The sequence below is a fragment of the Chaetodon trifascialis genome, chromosome 4 (genome assembly GCF_039877785.1).
Source record: "Chaetodon trifascialis isolate fChaTrf1 chromosome 4, fChaTrf1.hap1, whole genome shotgun sequence".
Lineage (NCBI taxonomy): Eukaryota > Metazoa > Chordata > Actinopteri > Chaetodontiformes > Chaetodontidae > Chaetodon > Chaetodon trifascialis.
This window is the reverse complement of record NC_092059.1, coordinates 10,561,638-10,583,949: the sequence shown is the minus strand read 5'-3', so window position 1 is coordinate 10,583,949 and position 22,312 is coordinate 10,561,638. Positions and strand designations below refer to the sequence as shown.

Genomic DNA, 22,312 nt, shown 5'->3' with positions numbered 1-22,312 from the left:
ACCACAAACTAAACTTCATTTACCCTCACTGTACTGTGGATGTTATATTCTTAAAGATGATGTCTCCAGGACTGAGCTGATAAAACTTTCTATATGGCAAAATAACATGAGCTATGTCAGAAAACCAGGATTTTTTTTGGGGGGGGGCAAAGAGACCTGTTTCTGAGAGCAGATGCTATATATCATTCTGGTGGATTCATTATGAAATCGACTCATTTTTGATAACAAACATTGAATGAAACCAGTGGTACCCTCCACGCCTTGCTCCAACACCAGTTTCAAGTGTGCTGACCTTCTGAAGAATTTTAATTTGCATCAATCCAATGAAAAATGGCTCACCATCAAGATTACAGTGAACTCGCCAAGAACATCTTGAAATCTTGAAGCTGCAATAACAGTTTCTCGTATTTCATTTCAAAGATTTCACTATCTGTGGCTTAAAAGGGAAAAACCAACACCATCTATCAAGCGCTGTGGCCATGAAGTACATTATGCTTCAAATCTCTGCGTCAACAATTTAGAAAGTGTAATTCCATCATGACATCAGTGACATTAAATGTGTAAATAAAATAAAACAATATGACTGATAGATTATATCTTTATTTAGAATTCTCTGGTTTGGAGCCTAGATATAATCTACATACAAAAAGCAAACATGAATCATACAAGTTGACATATGAACAGGAGGCCGGCCAACCAGTGCCTACTTTAAGGGACTAATTCAATAAAGCTTAATAACACATGGAGCCACATCACCAGCTGAGAACCTTTGTTTCCACGAAGCTGGAGGGGAATCAAACACCATGACTACATCCTCATCCTCATTTGGGCTATTAGTCTGGCTGCAGCAATACACGGATGATTTAGATGTAGGCAGCAAGGGAGGGGGTGAGCACAGCACTTCACCGCAACCAGTTCCAGCTGTTTCTTGTTATAAATCTGTGCTTTGAACGTGTAGAAGACCCCAGGGACTGAGGCTCACCATGGTATACCCCACACCCCACCCCCTAAAGGACCCAGCCTTTCTCCAGTCCCAGCTCGGCTTCGGGGCTTCAGAATGACTACCAGGTGAGATTCTCTCTGTCCTCCTGTCTCCCCCCTATCAGGTTTGTGGTCTGTCTGATCTCTAGTCAGTCCTCCTGGGGTCTGCATGCTGTACACGAACTGTACAGGAGACCTTATTCACAAATTAACCCCATTTATCAGCACAGGAAGGGGAAAAGGAACACAGACGAATCTTTGAAGTGGGAAGGGAGCAGTGTTACTAGCTTCAAAAAACACAGTTGGGTATGTAACCCTTTATCATTACAACAGCCCTTTAAAAGCCCTGCCAAGGCATCTGGCTTATGTTTGGATGTGGAATTGGATCCATTTGTGTGGCAACTCTAACAGCCACCAGTCTGAGAAGGCCCCGGCCAAAGCACACTGTACAGGTGAAATTAAAAATGTACCTACTTGTGAAATAAAAACATACAAGCATGTATATACATCCTTCACGCAACATGAAACATGTCTCATAGCATTAGTATATACAGTATTTGTGGCTCATAGTGGCAAGCAGGGGTGATTGCACAAAAACCTTAACAGCGCTGGCATTTCCAACCTTGTAAGAGTAGATAAAGAACTTCTTTTATTCAAAATAAATTAAACACCATTTTCAAAATGGTTGTCTCATCCTTCGTTGATTATCATTATTACTGTTTGAGAAATTGAAACACAATAAAACAGAAAAAGAAGACAAGATAGAGGCCAAATTTCTTAACATTTGATTGGCAATATAGTAGTGGTATGACACATAAAGTCCAACAGGACTCAAAGCTGTCTGCATCAATGGTTTCTACCTCTGCAGTCCATTTCACACACGGGAAACATCAATCATTCACAAACTCCACAACTACATTTATACATTTCAGAGAAGCAACACTACTGCTGAGGATGAATCTAACCCAGACTCAGCGTCTGTCCTTGGATTCAGACTAGCTGGAACTGGCCAGATGATTCAACAAGCCAGACTCTTATCTGACAAACTAGGTTAGAAACGCAACATCACACTTCAGCATTGCCAGTCAGAATAATTGCTGGGAGTTTAATTCCACTGGTACAAGTGAATCAGAGTTGATCAAAGTAGTGAGTCACCAGGTACGACAAGCCTGTATAGTGACTTTTAAAAACATTATATTGTTAGTCAGACACCCAGACCTGTTTGTGTGGCAGTTAGACAAGCTGGCAGACATGTATTGTCAGCTGATTTCAGACGTTGCTGAATGTTGCTTCTAGTCTGGCATGTCGGTTAAGTCAACATCTCCTCTCAAAGCAGCTTTGGGGTGGCCGGCGGCTGATGTTTTTAGTTTGTGACATGATATATGGAGGAAATTAGCTCATCTACCGCAAACTGGTTGCCATTTTCATAATTTGTTATGATTTGTAGCACTCTTCTAGTGTGAAGCCAGTTTAAAGTGCACTAAAGTGAGGCTAATCAATCAACAAACTGTGCTTTTACCAACGTGCATCAACATTCTTACATTTTTTTCATCACTGCAAACAAATTTGGTTCTCTACATACAGAAATTAAAATCATACAAAAAATGTTAAAGCTCCATTAAGCGATTAAAAAGCGATTAACTCAAAGAACTCCTTCAAAGTAAAAGAGTTGCTGCTCCTGAGCATCAACATATTCACACCTGGATCTCTGCAGGTTTCAGCCATGTTTGAATCAATATAGCGGAAGTCCAACCACTCTCACTGAGCGATAATATAAAAGGGTGAGCAGCTGTCTCCTGTATCATTTCCGCACATCAAACCAAAGAGAACATGTTTTCTCAGCAGGTGGTGCCATAAAGGTGAGCAAATACCCGACCTTCCTTTGTCATTCGGCAGGAAAGGACTCTCATTGGGATGCCCGTGTTCCTCCGTTTCTGCTGTGCGTTAACTTGTTTGCTAACACATTAGCCACAAGCACTTAGTGTGTCATATCTACATCATAGCTTTGTTGCTGTGTGTTTGGAGTCTTTCGCTTAATGCAGCTTTAAGCACATACGCTTCAACATCAACAACGATGTATCAAAAACAATATACTCCTCTCTCTCTTACAGGAGAAAAGGAGGTCATCATGGTGTCTCTGAGAGGGGGCTCAGGCACCTGTAGATGGGATGCAGCCCCCTCAGTCAGTCCAGTGGTTGGGGAGTAGGTGGGGTGTGAGTGGTTGACACAGAGGGAGGGAGCTGGGGGCTTGAAGGCTGCAAGCTACAGACCAGCTTTCTCCTTTCAAACAGATAAGCAAAGGGCTGCAGAAATCATACTGACACTAACATTTAACATCTCACACTCAAAGGTCTTCTCACATAGCGTCAGGAGTCAGCTTACACAGTGTGGACTGCAGATGACCCAGGCTATCTATCTAAACACTGTTGACTGCACAATCAAGGCTGAGGGCCCCAGAGTTGGACCCTATCACACAGGTTTGGGGTCTGCAGGCTGCAGCCTTTGTTCCCGAATGTCACGAGCTATCACACCGGGCCTGGATTGTGGTGATAGTTGTAATGGTTTCCATGCTCGGAGTCTGCAATCTGCAGGCTGGGTTTCCTCTCTGGCTCTTCGCTATCAGCTGTGTCTGGCCTAGTGCAACGTGGAGGACGCTTCTTAAAGAAGTCTGACACAAAATGCACCTGCGGGGAAGGGGAGAGGAGGAGACGTTAGCTTTGGTCATTTTTCCCACAGATATTGGAGTATAAGCATGTAAGGGATTCAGAGGAGGTAAGGGCTGGGCTGGAAACTGTGATTACATGTGTCTGGACAGGTCCGTGCACAGCTGTTAAGTGATACTCACACTTACACACATCTGAGAGGAACACACAGAGAGCAAGGCACAACCCCTGTAGGCCATAAAACACTATGCCCAGGAGGGTCTCTAATTGCGCAAAGCACTGTGAAGGCCAAAGGCGCAGGCTCACTTCACAATTAATCATACACAGATACGCACACATGCACAAAAGCACACTCGCCCGCTCCAGAATTTCCACAAGGCAGTGCTGACAGTGGCTCACTCAAAACAGGGAAACAGCCAAACAATAAAGAAGGCCAGCTGGATGAAGTGAGGAGAACGGACTTATTGCCTGAGAACACGCCAGTGTGAGTGTGTGGGTTTGTGTCAAGTCACACCTTGCTGGCGTCACACTCCCATCATGCTTCCTGTCTACATGGATTTTTACTGTGAGACTGAAATAATGCTGAAAAATGGATTCTTCAGTGGCTGTTCCACTTTGAAGGGAGTATCAGTGACAGAAGGATCTCCATTCAATAATATTTCTTATGATCTGGACAGTCCCACCCATGTTTGGTTTTCCTAAAGCCAGAAACCACAGGAGGAAGACTCAAAGTGAAGATGTCAGCAGGTCAGAGGCTGGAGCTACTTCACAGGAAACGAAATGTCAAAAAAATGTTTCAGCATCAGCATGATTTCTGAGATAAGTGTTTTTTTAAGCCATGAGCTGATGACATCATAATATTTTCAGTCTAAAACCGCAAAAATTCTGTAAACTGGCAAAAAATGTGGCTGCCATTCACTGTGTAAAGCTCAGCGTCTTGACACAAGATCACATCATCATGGAAATATTGTGTAGGAAGTTGAAAGAAGTTGTCTTGGAGACTCACATTGAGCACAGCAACAAGCGCTCCCTGCAGCAGCCCCACCAGCACGTCGCTCCAGTGGTGCTTGTAATCAGAGACTCGGGTGTAACCCACATACACCGCAAAGGCCACCAAGAAGAACTGGATGGTGGGCCGGAGAAGTCTGGCCCACTTAGCCACCAGCCTCGCCTGCACGTAAAGCTGGAGGGGGAAATAGGGCGGAAGAGGAGCAGAGGGAGGTAGAGTGTTGGGCGGGTTGATGGGAGAAAAGACAGAAAAAAGAGAGATCAGAGGGAGAGACAGTGTGTTTAAGCAGAAACTCCTTCCTGTTGTTACTGTCAACTGAAAAAAAAAAAAGATGTCAGAACCACATCATAAAATGTTAGGAGAATGTAGTTGATGTCAGGAGCGACATCGTCATCATTTTGCATTGACAGTGTTACATGCACGCTGTATAAACCATAAATGTAACAGATTGTGATCATTTATTTAATCCTTTCAGACAAATACTCAACTGAAAACAGAACAAAGACGATATATTTAATTTTTTGTAAATTTATGCTTATTCTGAATTTGATGCAGCAATACGTTTCAAACAAATGGGACAGGAGCAACAAAAGGCTGGAAAAGATGTGGAATGCTCCAAAAACACCTGTTTGGATCATTCCACAGGTAAACAGGCTCACTGGTAACAGGTGATAGTATCACGATTGGGTATGAAAGGGGCATCCTGGAAAGGCTCAGTCATTCACTAGCGAGGATGAAGAGAGGTTCACCACATGATCGTATGAAGGATGTTCCTACATGAGCTCAGGAACACTTTATAAAGCTGTACCAATCAAACAAACAGTTTGTTTGAACTTTTTTGGAATCTGAGTTGTATTTAAATGGAATAAAATATTTTGGCAATGCAGGGAAATAAGGCAGCAGTCAAATTTCTGCTTTGCAAAAGTCATCTCTATATTTGCTTAAGTACACAGCCGGTCCTGCTATCAGGTTCCAGGGCGGATGGCATCGCTCTCCAAACTCCAAACACAAAAGAGCCAGTTTATGTGGAGTGTGAGTTTGTGTCTCTCTAAAGCAAAAGCAGTGGCTGGTACGTCTCAAATTGGATTTAACTGTAAAAAGGTGTTGAGTTCAAATCTAATTTATGTCCGCAATGGACTGAAACCCCTTTTTTACTGGAAAACAGCAGATGCCAAAAAATTATGAACCTGGCAACAGTACAGGCTTCTCTGGGCTTCTGCTGGGCTGCTGTTGAAGGTGCAAAAATTGGCATCACACCACAGCCCCCAGACACAGAGTCGCACTCTGCACTGAACACTGCAGGACACGGGCTGGATATCACAGCTTAGCTCTATTTGTTTGCAGTATTTTCCTGGCGAAACAGAAAGCGTGGACGCTGACAGGAAGGGACACCAGCTCAAGATATCGCGCGTTTCGAATTGTCTCTGAGCTGAACAGTGCTGCTTTGCTTGGCCTCCTGAAGCCGGCTGTCTAGCACTGGTGCCTGCCTTTTAACACAAAGAGATGAGGCCAAGGGTAATGAACTGGATAGGCTTGGAAGACAGAACACAGCACATGCCTTGCCTTCATCATTGCTGGGAAAAAGGCAGCAGAGGCCTCCAGATCACTTCTCTCAGTATACACATTCCTCCTCTGAACTACTGCCTTGTCCTTTTATGTCCTCTAGCACAAACCAACTCTATGAGCCTTTTCTCCTCTCAACAATTAGCCCTCGAGCACAGATCCAAATGCTTAAGGCTGCTGTCAGATGAGCTCATCTGGGGACTGTTACTCGCATGAAGATATTTTCATGTTTATCGCACAGAGAGATCCAAATATCCATTATTTATCAAGACTTTTAATAATCATGCGTTACTTACCGCTAGGAAGAGCATGCAGTACATTCCAAAAGAGGAGTGACCAGAGTAGAAGGACAATCTGTAGAGGAGAAAGAATCAGATCTAATGCTTCACACAGGATATTTCAGCATCATTATCATGTAAAACCTGTTGGAATACTGAGATGTTCTCCTCCTACCTGGACTCTGTGACATCCTGAAGCCTGCCAGTGCAGTTGATCCCCTGCATGTATCCCGTGCAGACCTTGGGGGCACATACGGCCATGAAGTTCGGTCTCGGGCGGCCGATGGTGAACTTTGCAAGGTCGGTCAGCGACTGGCTAACAGCCGCTCCAAACAGGAAGGTGCCCACTACCTTGTAGAGTGCAGCTACATACTGGTTGAAGTCAGAATTGGAGTAAATCCTCTTGCTGTAGACCAGATACGCCTCTCCAGAGGAGATCTTAAGGAAGAGGCGAACAGCGGAAAGAGGTTTTTTGAAGCTTTGTTAATTTTTTGCATCAGTTGAATGAAATGACTTTTCCTCTTTATACATCAACACTTTGCCCAGCAATGGAGCAAACAGCACAGGATGTTGTTAAATGACTGTAAACTTTCCACGATTCTGGCTTTACTGAGGTGATACGTAATAAAACTCCCTGCGAGAAGAGAGGGGAGACTGATGCTCTGAGGGAAAACTTACAATGATGACCGTGCAGGAGATGGTGACAGCCGCTAGCATGCCATGGGTGATGGTATCTGGTTTGATGGGGTACATGATGCTCTCGTCGTCACAGTAGACCCCTCTTTGATATGGCTTGAACACAATGGTCATAATGATGAAGGGCAGCGCCGCTGTGGCAAAAACAAATCAGAAGTCCAATGAGGTGGGTTAGGATGTTCACTATATTTGGAGAAATAAACGTGAAATGAGACCAACGCATTGGTTTTTCTCAGTGATATGTGATGTTTGGTCACGGCCAAGATTAAAACTGGGCAGACAGACCAGGAACGAGATTGATCCAAGTTAATGGACGCTGATATTTGAGGAAAATGTTTTGGAATAACATATTTGTCTCGCTTCCTGCAGGTTTTCAGACATTACATCATTTCCAAAGCTGGGAAGTGAAAATGTTTCTCTAAGGAAAGCTAAATAGTTTTCTCTCTCCCTCAGGAACCTAAAGGTCTAAAAGCACGATGATGAAACCAACCCACAAGAAGGACAAAAAAAAACCATTCAGTACCTACAGTAAATGTCAGGGTAGAAATGCACAGCAAGGAAATGCAAAAATACACAGCGCAAAATAGTATTTATACACTCAGGCATGTGGGCATATGTAAAAATCACACATCACACAAGAGTGTATAAACAAGACTACACAAATTGGTGCAGACAAAACACACACAACTGCAGCTCTTTTGAATGATGTGGCTCTGTCCAAAAATAAGACCATATATAGCCGCTCAAGGCTGCCGAGTGCACGAACGATATCCTTGAGATTCTGCGAAACATCCATCCCAAATATGAGTCCTCTCATTGTCTCACACGCACTTCACTGCATTTTGCAGACGTGCAAGGACACGCGTTTTATACAAAGTTCGACTGATAAACTCAGTCTGATGAATACTTTTGCAGATGTGTTCAAGTCAAATTGTCTCAGACTGAAGGAGAGTTTCAGGCAGACTTTAGTCACAGTGAGGATATAGTGAGGTAACAGAGAAGTAGCCTTTGCTGCAAGTAGTTTGAGATTTCCTTTGGATGTTATGATCATTTTTTTTCCCAGCAGCGAAACCTTTTCACCACTGGGATCCATTGTAACTGGCCATATCCTCTCACTTCACACTATGCATTTTTAAGCCTGCGTTGCTGAGTGTTTCGTACTCAACATACACAAAAGATTTTAGGCGGAGAAGACTTTAATAGATACAGTATGTGGGAGAGAGACCTTGACAGACAGAAATTATAGTCAAAGTTAACTTGCATTTCTCCATTTCATGTTACTGTAAACTTAATACTTGAGAGTGTTAGAGAAAAAGAAAGTGATTTTAAAACATGGCTCTAGTGGGTTCTGATGGGTTCTTATCATTATTTTTGACATTTCATACTGGGCATAAACAATTAATTAACACATGAAAATACTCAGGGGTTGCAGCCCTGCTGAGGAATGCTCTCCACGGCTGCTGTCCATAATAGGCAGGCAGGCAGTCTTGGGGCCACTATGGAAATGCCATATGGCCACATACTGAAGGCAAGAAAAACAGACGTGTAAAAAAAAAAACAAAAAAAAAAACACTCACCAATAGTATTACATTCCTGTGTAAATGAGCAGTGCACCCCTCCCATTCTTTCAAAAAATGTCTGCAGCTGACATAATTCCAGGAGGACGTCCAGCGAGACTGACTGATGAGAGACCAAGAGCGCTGAAGACTGAGACTAAAGGAAAATATACAACTGGACGGTGGATCGGGATTCAGCTGAGGTGAACGTTCTGTAACACCCCTCATGATGGATACGGAACAACAGCCTACTGTAAATGTATGAACGCTGACTGAAAAAACACAAAAAAACTTATGACATGTTACACGGGAGCAGTTCAAAGGGACGTGAAGCGGGAAGTATAACGCGTTAATGATTTGAATTTTGACAGCGCTTTGATGTATGAAGCTAAAACTTTAGCTCACAGACAGCGATTCCTTTTAATTCTGAGAATAAAAACAAAAGCTCTCAATGTCTGCAATAAAACACTAATTCATAATAAACCATAAAAAATTACACCTGCACAGTGACGTGCAGGGGGAGTCTTGCTCTTGTCGCATGTATCCAAGGTGGCATGAGATCAGGGTGGACATTGTTTAGCAACACATGTTCCACACAGACTCTATACAGACAAAGAGTCTTATTGGCTCAGCAACAAGCAGCAAGGGCAGCAGCAAAATAGAAGCTTTGTGTTGGGAGGAGAATAAACAATAGCGATCTAAAGGATAAACACATCACTGCACATTGGACTCCTGGTAACCCGACCTTGAGGAGCTGGGTTTAGACTAGACAAACAGGGAAGGCAAAAACACAGACAGAGATAACAATTGACTGCAACACAGTATTCATGCACAAAAAAGCTGTAATCTTCTTATGAGATGTGGAAAAGGGAGGAAACACAACTCCAAACTTCAGTGTTTCAACACAAGTTGTTAAAAGTAACTCTACATCTGGCTTATCAGTGTTTACTTCACTGAACTGAAAGACTGTTGGCAGGTGGCTCCACTTCTCCGTGATGCAAATCACAAAACAAAACTTACAGGTGAAGAACAAAACGTCTCACAAACATCAATGAATGTTCTGTTCAGACTCAGAGAAAGGTTAATCAGAAATCAATTAACCTTGGAGGCGACCTTTGAAGCTCATGGATTTCCACATTATATCTCATTTGTTTAGTCACTACAAAAACCAAAGGCTAAAAACAACAACTCCGCCACAAAGTCAATAAGTGTACTTCCCAAAATGTAGAACAACGGCTTTAACCAACACATGCAGTCATTTTTAACAATACATTTTAGTGCCTGAAGGCAGTTTCAGCAGCCAACATATGCCCGATGCATCTCTTCAACCTCCCCCTCTTCGTCCTCAGCCTCGTCTCTTTGTGAGCAGCAGCAGCTGGATGACACCTGTCCCCGCACGGCAACTTCCCACTGGCCACCAGCCACCCGGCGCCTATTGGATCCCTGTTTACACATGTACCAGCCATGTCAGGACGTGGTAAACCGGGTGTATTAAGACTAATCCCACGCATTTTCCTCCGAAATCCTGTTTGTTGCAACAACACAATATAGGGTCTTTTGTATTCAGCGACATCCTGCCTCAGTCGCCTCAGTCGCCTCAGGGGAGCGTCCCGATACAGATTTACTGATGTGGCTTTGGGGTGGCAGCTTCTACATCTGTATCCTGCCACCCAGCTGGCAAGAAACACAGCTGTATGTCCCCGGAAAAAAAGACAAGAAAAAACCTGCCTGTGGTTTACTTTTGCATCTCACCGCTGCTGACAAATGGTTGGACTTAAACCAAACAGAGCCATGTGGGACAGAGCGTCATTAGAGGAGTCATTAATGTGACGACTACTCAGCTACGCACAGTTTCTGTCAATCTGCAAAACACTGTTTCAAACATTTCCATACTCCTCATACATCCAGTATGGACGGGGATGAAATTTACACAGCTTGTCAAATACCTTAAACCATGATTTAAAAACAGTGTTTGCAGTAACACACATGAAAACAAGCATTGCCCTTAGCTGGTGTTTGCGGCTTCGATCCATGGCTTGCTCTCATTACATGGTGACATGAAATCTGTTTCCACTGGACATATTACGTCAGCTAATGCCAACGTTTTACGCAGTGTGGGATGTTTGCATTTAGCACAACATTAAAAATGGAACCGCAAACAAAAGCAAAGGAAAGACCTGTTTGACCGAATACTAACACATATTATAATAACAGCGAGTTTTAAAGGTTTACGTAAGACTGGCCTGGACAAAGTCCGGGGGAATGTCTATTTACTTATACAGAATGGTAAATGTCACGTTGAAACGGCAGAAAGACATAATTATTTCTGCACTGGAGTCACATGGTATAGTAACTTCGAACTGTTTTATGAAGCTTTTAAAACTTGCCAGAGCGGGGCCATTAATCACAGGAGGAGAAGCTTCAAAGAGAGGTGCCAGCAGCTAGTGAAATATACTGCCTGCTTCCACCTATCAAACCCACAAAAAGATAAACAGGTTTTGCACGTACCTCAACATTACATTCTTAAGTATCATTTGAATTTGTCTATTTAGTCACATGCTAAAGTTTTCTTTTTCTTTTTTGTGCTTAACAAAATCCTCTTAACCGAACTGTGAGTTCATGGATTGAGTGAAGTCAGGGCACCTGGGCTTAAATAATCCTCGCCAGGCTCGTAAAAAAATACATGAATTTTTCATTTCTGCGTCCATAAACGGAGCACTAATACAGGTGACACTTGTTAGTCATAAATTAGAAGTTTGGATGAAAATAAAAGCGCTCAACTGAAGTGATGTAAACAGTCTGGACTGTCGGTGCTTCTTGTGGTGTGTGAATGTGTCTCATGAGCAGAGCCTCTGTGGTGAATATGTGCAAGAAACAAACCAGCCACTCTCTCGAAAAACACACATACGCAGCTCCGAGGCAAAAATAGACCTATCGGTACACAAAACAGGCCTCCAGGACACCACGAGACAACCCCACAACCCAAACTGACACTGCTCTAGAGCTGCCTCTACTTAAAGATCAAGCAGCGTCTCTGACTAGAGCTGAACTCAGACATCTATGGTGCATTTTTCTGTCAAGAAAACCCAAAAGATACAGAGGGAAGGTAGACGGAGGGGGGTGGAGGCGCTTTCCTTCTAGACACCTGCTTCTACGGATGGAGGGGAGGGAAGTCTGGAATGCAGCCAGGAAGCTAATCTCCAGCTGCCAGTCAGAAATCTCCTCTAATGGAGAGCCTGTTTGAAGTTGCAGGATGCAGGACTCGAGCTTTCCTGTCTCAGATTAAGAAAGGCCCATTTTGGAGGCTTTGGGTCCATTTTGGGAAGTTCAAGGCTTCTCATTTACCTGCCCGCAAATGAGCTTTCATGCACAGCGGCACCTCGCTGTCTCCCCTGCGTATTAGTGCAACAGAGAGCTGGGTAATTGACGAGGTCTGAAGGGCATCACGGAAGATTTTAGCATTGACTAATACCACGGACAAACAAAGATGTCAGTGTAAGAAGAGATCCGCACTCCTTCCTCCATTCCTTCCACCACCGCTGATTCACATCCTCCATTCTGCCTTTTTTTCTCTCTTCCTCACAGTCATTCATTCTTCTCCGTGCAGCTCCATCATTCTGCCTGTCAGTCTCTTGATCGCAGCATCCTCCCACACACTTCTCCTTCTGTTGTAAATATAGAGGCCTCAATGGGATGGTGCTTTATTTAGCTGGCAGATGTGCAATTACGCAGGACCATTCGGACCACAATCGCACTGTGGGGCTGAGATTCGAGGCTCGTCACGTCCCCTCTCTGCCGGTCTCTGTTGAGTTGTTTTTACCTCCGCTTTTCTCTTTGTCCTCTCTGACATTTCTGTTCGCCTGTCCTACTAAAGAAAGGTCGATGCCTGGACCCAAACTGCCACGATCATCTGGAAGCTGTCTCGGAGAGTGTGAGAGTACTCCACACCTACTTGCCCTGGTTTCTCTGACATAACCTGCTGCACCTGTGAAGCCATGTGGACAAACAATTATTCTCCTCAAGTTGAAAAACATACAGTCTGGGTTTTCATTATGCATATTTTCAAGGCGTGTAAAGCCTGTGTGTGTGTGTGTGTGTGTGTGTGTGTGTGTGTGTGTGTGTGTGAGGGGTGTTCTCATGCCCCCAGGCTGCCCTGCGTGGTCTAAAACTTTCCAGGGTCACAGCTGGAACATTCGCCCCTCCATCTAATTTCTTCCACTCTCATTTCTCGTCTTTCCAGCGCGAAGGTCACTCAGCGAGTTTCTTCTCTCTGTGTTTCTCTGCCCCTTAACGATCCATCTCATCCTTCTGTTGAGAGCTCGCGCTTCGTCTCGCATTAACACCATCCCTCGCTTCTTTTATTTTTCTCTTCTGTCATTAACTCCACCTGACTATGGCTCCAACAATCACCCCCTCCCACTGTGGACAAGGACAGAGGCAGGCTTTTTTTTTTTTTCTTTTTGCTGCAGTCAGTGTTTCCACTTCTTTTTCTTTCCTCTTTTGTTTCCTCCCTCCAATTCAAACACGCTTTGTTGAGATGACAGCAAGAGACCTAGAGCTCCAAAGCTCTTTAGTGTGCCAGCACAGGTGATGTTTCAGGCCTCTAAAAGATGGCTTGCGGTAACAAAACAACAAAATTCTCCCTCTTTCCGACTGTCTCACCCCAAGCTGGACTGACTAATGTGGAAGGTATGTGCTGAGCCTACAACCTCTGCCGGCGTTGGCCTCTGGAATTCTAATTCACATGAGGAACGCCCAACTTCACCAGTCACACCAAATCCTGCTGCTGCCCATTCTTTATTTTTAATCCTGCTGTTTTGCTCCGTGCATCATTTACGCATGCTTTGCTCCAAGCAGCGCAGAAGGAGACAGGGTGGCAGTTGAGGTCGTACGAGCGGTGGGAGGGCAGCTAAATCTGGTTTGGAAATCAAAGAGTCTGGGTTTGGAGGGGATCAAAGAAGTGAGCCACACAGGTTTTAAACCCAAACCATAAAGGTCTGCAGGAGATGAAGGGTAGAACTATCATGAATGGCGAGTTTCCACACTGCAGAACATTTAGAGATCATAGCCAAATATATTATTCTGTATAATTACTGTATGCAAATGCGGACTATGTTTAGCTGCTGTCTAACACCAGTCATCTTGTTAGTCTTTCTCCAATTAGGGCCACGTTTTGCTAAATTCCAGCCCCTGTCAAAATCGTCCCCACTCGCTCGGGCTTCCCTCTCAATGCACATGTTTTCTCTCTCACTTGTCCCACATGCCGGCAGGTAACTCCTCCAGCTTTTTAATCATCTGCCTTTGAAAGAAACTGGAAAGCTTGGGATAGCGCTGGGAGAACAGCAGGCGCTCACTGCTACAAGGTGCAGAGCAATTTAGGAAATTTCTCATGAAATCCAAAACAGTGTAAAATGGGAGGAGATGTCAGTTTTCTCCTCTGTAATGTCTTAAAAACAATACTATCTATTCTAATTATATCAAAAGCCACACTTCCTCATTGGAGCCCACAGTTTCGAGGAACGTGGCTTTTAAGTCTCAAAATCAACGCGAACGAATGATTTGTTTTTCAAAGCGGCCGTGACAAAAGATCCTAATCCACTTGAAAGTTTGACTGATAAAAGACTTTACTGGTTTACCAGAAACCCTTGTGCAATTAAGATATTTAGAAAAACAACAATAAGAAGAAGAAGAGAAAATAAACTAGGCTCATATTTCTCAGAGGGATATGCCTGTTTGTTCAAAGGGCTTCAGTTTCCATGACTGAGCTCTCCTGAGGAAAACGATTCCCATCACTGCCTTTCTCTGAGAACTCGGGACAATCAGCCTTCCCAACACAACCGCATGAGAGGCCCAGCTGGAGCAACGACGCTGTATCACCGACAAACTCTAACCGACATCCAGGGAGGTCAAAGAACAGAATGTGGGGATTTTTACGTGGAATAAGATGGAAATAATGGACGGAAATATGTAGGAAATCCTTGATAGTTTTACAGCTGAGGGGCTTTGGGGCCAAACTCTATCGTATGAAGTTAAAACAAGCAGCCAAAGTGAGGATATGAGAACAGTTTCAAGCTTTGTTCAAGCTTTGGAAGAGAATCTGAAACTGAGTGAGTCAGAGGAAAAAACACATCTATAAATGAATCATGTATGTAGGTTCTCTGGCAGCTGTGAGCTAAAACTCACTGGAGTCAAATCAAATTGGTGAAACACCAATAACCCAGTGTCATCTTTCTAGCACAGTTGCGTCCTTGGAAATCAAAAAGAAAATTCCCTCCAGCCAGGAAAGCTGAACCTCAGCTGCTCCCTCTGCATCCAGTGGACGCTTGTGTGCATGTGTGTGAAATCTATGACATTATAGACTTTGACAGAACTGGTTTGTCACAGTGCACTTTACAGGACAACAAAGAGCGCACACACGGACAAACAAAAGCGTGCGCGTGCATGTGCTGCACCAAGGCCTTGCCTCGCGGCCTTTTAGTCACACGCTATTTACCTCTATTTAGCATGTCAATCATAACTCGCAGCTCGCTGCCGTTCGGATCGCCTACAGCAGCGCCCGAGTCGCGCAGCAATGCGAGCTATGACGCCTGAACGACCTACACCTGCAGCGCACAATGCGAGCCGTGGGCAGGGAGAGGTTAAAGCCCGGTCTTTCCTCGCTGTGCTCCCAGCCAACACCCACCGTCTATTTGTGCTGAGTGTAGACTTACACTGACAGGAGGGAGGGAGGGAGGGAGGGAGGGAGGCACACACTGGAGAGAGAATGGAGAAGGCCGAGAGCTTACAATGAACAACAAACGGAGGAGTGAGTCAGCAAAAACCAATCAAATGTCCCTCATGATGCATCACACAGGTTTCTAAGATAGAGTTTGTGTCTAAGGTACCAGTAAACCACTCTTCGAGGCAGCCATTTTGACCCAGATTTCTCCATTAAGAGCTTCAGCGCATCACTTTTTAGTTTGACCCAGGCAAGGCAGGGTGTGAGTGACAGAGAGTGTGCCAAAGCAATCGCTCTGTGATTGCATCTGCTGCTTTTCTTTGGCCTTCGAATTTCATAACAAAAGATGGTCGGAGGGAGGCACGCGGACGCCACCAAAGTGGAGAATTAATGTTTAGAGTCAGTAGTGAATGCAGCAAAGACAAAGAAATGAACAGCAGTGAGCAGAAAAGCTCACAGCAGTTTTAACTCAGAGAGGAATACAGCGTTGGGAGGTTCTCATGTGAAGTTTTTGGTTTACAATAAGAAATGTAAATAGTCCCAAAATGCAGACAAATCTCAATTCCAAGCTCTGTTTCCATGTAGGCTAATGGTCAGCCTAATTACAAGCTCGACCACGTTGTTATTACATGGCTCGGGCAACCTCACATAAGCTTGGGGTTGACTTGATGATTATCTGGGTGGGTGACGTGGGTGGCAAAAGGGAAGGGAGAGGCAAAAAGGGTGGGATGCAGCAGCTACCCAGACCTGACCGAACAACCCAATCCAGACGTTAATCCCAGACTTGTGACAGCGAAATGGCGAGGCTTATCAAGTTCAGCAGTCTGCGGACGTTCCCACAGACGGAAAAATACCCCTAAGCTCTCTGAAAATCCGGGGGTGGGCGTGGGGGGCTGAAAGTGCACAGCAGGGCAGATCCCTGCCTCCGATCTGCCTCCAACTTCACCACTGTCACCAGCGCAGACACAACAAGGGATGAGCGTGCCGCCCAACACCAGACCATTACGCAACCTGCGTGTGTCAGGGACATTAATAGAGAAAACCAACATCCCACCGTGGTGGTACATTCCACATACACACATGATCTCTGAGGCTGCATCTGAAAACAGCTTTTTCTGCGGGAGGTGGTGAGGAGCTCCTGCATGTGCTACTATGAGAACCTTATCATTATCTCCATGGAAGACCACAAGCGTCAAGTCTGGAATGCCATTATTTATTCAAGCATTAATTAGTCTGTCTGTAACTGGTAGATTTATTGATTGTGTTATGGTGTTTTTAGAAAACATGTTTTAATTTGCTGTTATTATTAAGGGATTCATTTATAAGTTTTGGAAATCACCTTTTTTTATTGCCCTTTTAAATATCACTTAATGAATTAGCTTTTCATTTGCTGTTTAATTATGGATCCTTCATTCATCTTTTTTCACTTTCATTAATTCCTGCTTAATTGTCCAATTGGATATCAGTTAATAGGATGCTTCATAACCATTTATTTGACACCTTTGGCCCTCTGTATATTTCATAGTCAGTTCTATTCATTAAAGATTAAAGGCAAACAGAGAAATGCTGTCAACTATAACCACAGTATGTGTCATTGATATGATTCATTTTCCAACATGTCATTATTTGCTCATTGCCCAGAGTGGGAAGGAGACAAAAACTTGGACAGTAATGCTGGGATCTGGTTACCACAGCAATGGAAAGTCAAAAAAGAGCCAACATGAGATGTTAAAGGCAAAACAATGGTGTGTGGAGCAATGTGGAAGCAATATCTTGAGACATGCACTGTATGTGGGGTGTGGGGGCATTCTTGGGAGGATTCCTGACATACAAAAAAAGAAGGAGAAAAAAAAGAAAGAAAGGAGAAACTGAGGAATAAGCGGGGCACACATGCATATCAAATTTCCATAAACAAACATTCAGCTTCCTGAGGCTCTGCAAAGTCCTGCAAAGTTTTCGGTGTGTAGGTGGGAGCATGCTGCAGCCCCGTGAGGAAGATGAGAATGATATTTCCTCTTCACCACGGTGCATTTTACTGTCACATTTCAGCGTGGACAACATAAACAAACCGGCTGACAGGCTGCTCTTTTAGTGCTGGACTCAGACTTGGAAATCCAGTCTGGGATGAAATAGCTTCTATGTTGTCCTAAAGATCGTTGGTTCGATTAAAAACTAATATCTCGTTATAATTCTAAATAAACAAACGTCAAACATGTCAGAGTCGTCGTTATCCTCAGCTGCTGTCACGGGTGAAGAACACACAAACACACCAGTGCTCAGAAAACCGCAGATCATATCTTCTTCTTGCTGCCAAAGCTGAGGTGCGATTCCTAGATAAAAGCGGATTAAGCTGACGTTTTGTACTTAGTGTCCATAACTTACCAACTAAAACGCACAGCACGTCCATCACCACGTACAGCTTCTTCTTCCTCAGCTCCTTCATCTTCTTCCCCCTGCGTTTACCTTAAAATCAAAAACTTTCAGAGAGAGAAAAAACTACTTTTGGAATAAAGTGAATAAGTCCATCGGCGCTCGCTCGCTCGCTTTGGAATAAAAGTTCAAACTATGGAGATAAACAGGTAAGCTGCACTACGAGTTCTTCCGGGATCCTCTTCGGTACCTGTGCTGACATTGACAGCATAGGTGCGTGGCTTTCTTAAAAAGACAGCGTGTTAGAAACTCTCAGCAGAGACGCAGCAGCGCTGGAGTCTTGCGTCCTTTCGTGCGCATTGCTGGTTTGGGTACAGAACCAGAACTGGAGAGATCCTCCGACTTCACAGCGCTGGAGGCGTCCGGAGAAGCCAGTGTGAACTCCTCTCCGCGCACACCACGCCACTGCACTGGTCCCTCCTCCCCACTTCCTCGTCTGGCTCCTCTCTGGCTATCTGATCAGCGCCAGGCTCGAAGTTTTTACGCACAGGCGTGCAAAGAGCAAGAGAGAAAACTTCTTTGCGGTTTGCTTCTCTCCCTGCTTTGCAAACCAACTTTTTAAAAATGTCTTCTCAAACATTGTAAGGATCAAACCAGGAGGAGGTGCCTGGCAGCAGTAGAGCAGGGACAAACTGTGCTGTCAGATCAAAAATACCCCCGAGGAAGACAGAAAAAGAAGGGGGGAAACGTCAAAGCCTGACGCAAATGACTGTCATTACACCTGACCTCATTATCTGAAGTGATCTGGATTTAATCAAGAGCCTACAATCATGGGATTTAAATGCACTACAATAAGGCTGTGGCTTCAACTGGGGACTCAGCTCTGCCCCCATTTATGAAATCCTCACGTATAGATGAGAGCCCTACATGATCTCATCCCATCATGCACTTCATTTTCCCCATGAAAGCCCCACAGGACAAACACTTGAACTGCTCACTTTAGTGGAGAACTTAACCTTTCCCAGAGTGCACTCTCCTCCCATGTATGAGAGGGATTTATATTGAAGCTGACTAAAAAGCAAACAGGTTCTTAATATGGTCCAAACATATTAGTCAACAGCTTCATGTCACTGGGAGGTGGACCCACGCTGAGCACGCTTGGTGGGTGATTATAAAAAATAGAACCAACAAAACTTCCAACTCAACAAAAGCAGGGAGACTTTAACAAGCACTGCTGGGACTGAAGCAAAATTAGCATGACTTAACACCAGCATGACTCCGAGCCACTCTGTTATTTTGCTCCAGGCAGCCAGGATGTTCCCCCACCAGCAGTCAATATCAGGCTACTGCTTGCTGGCTGCGTACAGCCATGTGTATAGAAGAGTCATTTGTGTGTATTAACAGTTAACTCTGTTTGCATGACAAACACCATGTTTACCCCCAAGTCTATTAGTTCAGCACCCTTGAGCTAAGTAGATAATCTTACATGCACAAACTCTGGCTTGCAGCTTTATTTGACTTCCTGCAAACGGTTGAATTAAATGCATTAAAATAAGACCATCTAGCAGCATCCAACTGCCAATTAAAACTTGATGATATGCAACAGAAACATCAACAACTTACAGAAGAATATCAGGGGGGAGACCAGTATGGTGTAAGAGTGTTACATTTAAAATTGAGTTTTCTCTGCCCCCTTCTGGGTGTTTCTATCAGTAGCAAGTTCATTTTAGTGTAATAAGTAATCAGACATCCTGTCATTCACATATTGTGCAGGAAAGAGCCTCACAAATACGGTCCCAGTTCAGAAGGGAATGCCACTAAATGTTCACGTTCAGCATTATGCTCTAAGTCAGTTCATTCTGTTTCAGTGAACATACACTCACAGGTATTCTCACATGCAAGAGGAGACTGATCCTCACTTAAGAAAAGGCCCCATCAACACAAAGCAGAGGACGAGGCGGAAAAGATGGGAATGTGTGTTGAGCACATAGCTCCTAATGTAATTAAAAAGTTCTCGATTCTGCACTTATGTACAAGCAAAGCAATGCAAAATTACCACTGATATGCAGCAAATCTCAATATTTTTAAGCTTGACAGTTTTTTTCCCTGATGTGTCCTCCCGCTCAATGCCAGGAAACTGTCTCTGATGTCTCACTGTCTTTAAAGGACCAGTGTGTAGGATTTAGTGACATCTAGTGGCGAGGCTGCAGATTGCAACCAACTGAATAGAAATTTGGATACAAGTGCTTTGCATATTGGCCTACAGAAAAAAAAGACATAAAAGGCAAAGGTTCAACAGGCATCCCCATGTGCTTTTCTTCTGCTATGCATGCTCATACATTTATAATAATTAATTAGAATTCTCTCTCTCCTCTTCATCACACAGTCCATTAGTTAGTTCAGAGGTTGAAGTGTGATCCGCTGCCTCACAGTAGACGTTTTTCAGCATGTGTTCAGAGTTGGAGATCCGGGCGGTCACACTGCAGAGTGCAGGGTCAGGAACTGGAGGCCAGATATTCTGCTTTATCCTGGCAACAGGAGCAGAGGCTGTAAAGGGCAGCCTTGACATTTGAAGTTTTGTTCAGGGGCCATTAATTGCATTGTGACAAACGTTTTCCAGAGAAGGCGTTTTTCAGCATTTGTCTGAACTATGATAAAAAAAACAGTGTTGTTAATGTTGTTCAACCAGTGATAGCTATCAATCAGCTCAGTGTTGTTTTACAGTCACCTGAAATGCAAATAAAGAACACTTCTCCTGATGAGAGACGACACAGAATGGCACTCACTCATACTCTGTGGAGACAACTGTGCAAATGTACACAGAGAAAACAAGGCATCTATTTTCTGCTTGTACATTGCACATTTATACTACTAATTGTTACCTGACTGCCCTCCCAGAAGCGTCTTAAATGCCCACTTGGCATTTATTCTCCTCAAATGAGCAGCTCACATAGTCAGCAGCGAAGCTTCTAATCAACCACTGAAACCTGGCCTGGAGAACAGGAGGCCAGAGGAGATAGAGGGACGGTTGCAACTACGTCACTACGTCAGGCTTTTCCTGCTGTACTGCACTCCGCATGCACTTCTTATTCTCCCATATCCGTCTTATGTATTAAAAGCATGTACTAATGAAGCTGAAAGTATTATCCAGACATTAAAAAACAAGCTTCTCTCATTGTGTATGGTCTCACTGTGTGATTCCTTGCTAACATTTAAAGGTAAAGCTAAACCACCAGAATGAGTAAATAAATAAATAAATAGTCACAATTATCATTAAATCATCTGCCATTTTATCATATATATATATAAAAAAGAAAAAAAGTGTAAATATAAACGTGTGTCAAGCTGGAACTGTAGGCAAATGTAGTCACTTAACCTAAAAAAGGGGTCCACATTGTAGAGATGTGTTTATAGACCATTTAAGTTGGTGTTTAATTTTTTCTGACTTAATACAGTTGTCTCACAAACTAAGTGACAAAGGCAATTCCGTCCCTGTTCATTCTGGTCTGTAGAGGCTGCACTGGGTGATGAGGCCATGCTGGTGCCTCACAGACAGACTCCCACACCACAAAGACTGCAGTGTTGCTCTGTTCCTTCACCTGCAGCTGGGGGCCAGCAGAGGGCACTAGAGAGCCAGACAGAGGGCTTCCTTATAGGAGAGGAGGCACAGAGAAGGTGGGATAAGGTGAGATGATAAATAGTGATGTGCTGAAACAAAAGAACTCACCAGAGACATAAAATTCTCTACATCATTTCATTTTGTACATATGTTTTGTTATGTTTCTCCTTTGCTTGTAGCCCGAGTAAAAAATGTAGAAGAGGAATCAGGTGACAGATAATAGCTCCATTTTCTGTGCTCTCCAGTGAAGGCAGAGAATGCTAAAGGCACTTAATGAATACATTCCACTTGACCCAGTATGCATGACTGCTGCTTTAAATGGCACTAGAGTCTGATGAAATGTAAAGGCACATTGGCTGTATATGCCACACTAGTTAAGGTCACATTCATCGAAGGTCTGCAGATACATTACCTCTGAGTTCAAACTGCTTCAAATTCAGGGCTTACAGTTGCAATGTGTCGTCAGATATGAATACAAATCTGAAACCAGAATTTAAAAACACTTCCTGAACACTGCCAACTGTGTAATCACAAAAATGTGTTGTGCAAAGATAAATCAACAGCTTGCACTGTAACATATTTTGTAGCGAGGTTAACGTTTACTGTGGTCATGCATTATGTCCCAGATTTCAGGAGAAAACAGATTACCGCTGTGTGTTGGTTAAAGCTGAATGACGCTGAATTTAAAAACACAAATGTGTTACTCTTCTGTTGCAAAGAAAGCAATCAGGATTAGCAGACCCTGTCAATTCTCTCAACTAAAAAAAAATTAATTTGAGGTGCTTTCCTCATGGCTTACACACTGACACAGACATACTTTGCTTTGTTTATGTGACCATTAATTGATTCTGTTGGCAAT

The 22,312-nt window shown here is 43.7% G+C and overlaps 1 protein-coding gene across 1 annotated transcript; it reads right to left on the bottom strand.

The window, feature by feature from the left end:
- Positions 1-581: 581 nt before the first annotated feature.
- plpp2b (phospholipid phosphatase 2b) lies at positions 582-18,248 on the bottom strand. Its single transcript, XM_070961585.1, has 6 exons — positions 17,847-18,248; positions 7,173-7,324; positions 6,670-6,932; positions 6,513-6,570; positions 4,651-4,827; positions 582-3,665 (listed from the first exon to the last, which is right to left on the bottom strand). Exons 1-6 carry the CDS (start codon positions 17,905-17,907, stop codon positions 3,507-3,509), a joined length of 870 nt encoding a protein of 289 aa, XP_070817686.1. The 5' UTR covers positions 17,908-18,248; the 3' UTR covers positions 582-3,506.
- Positions 18,249-22,312: the final 4,064 nt, after the last annotated feature.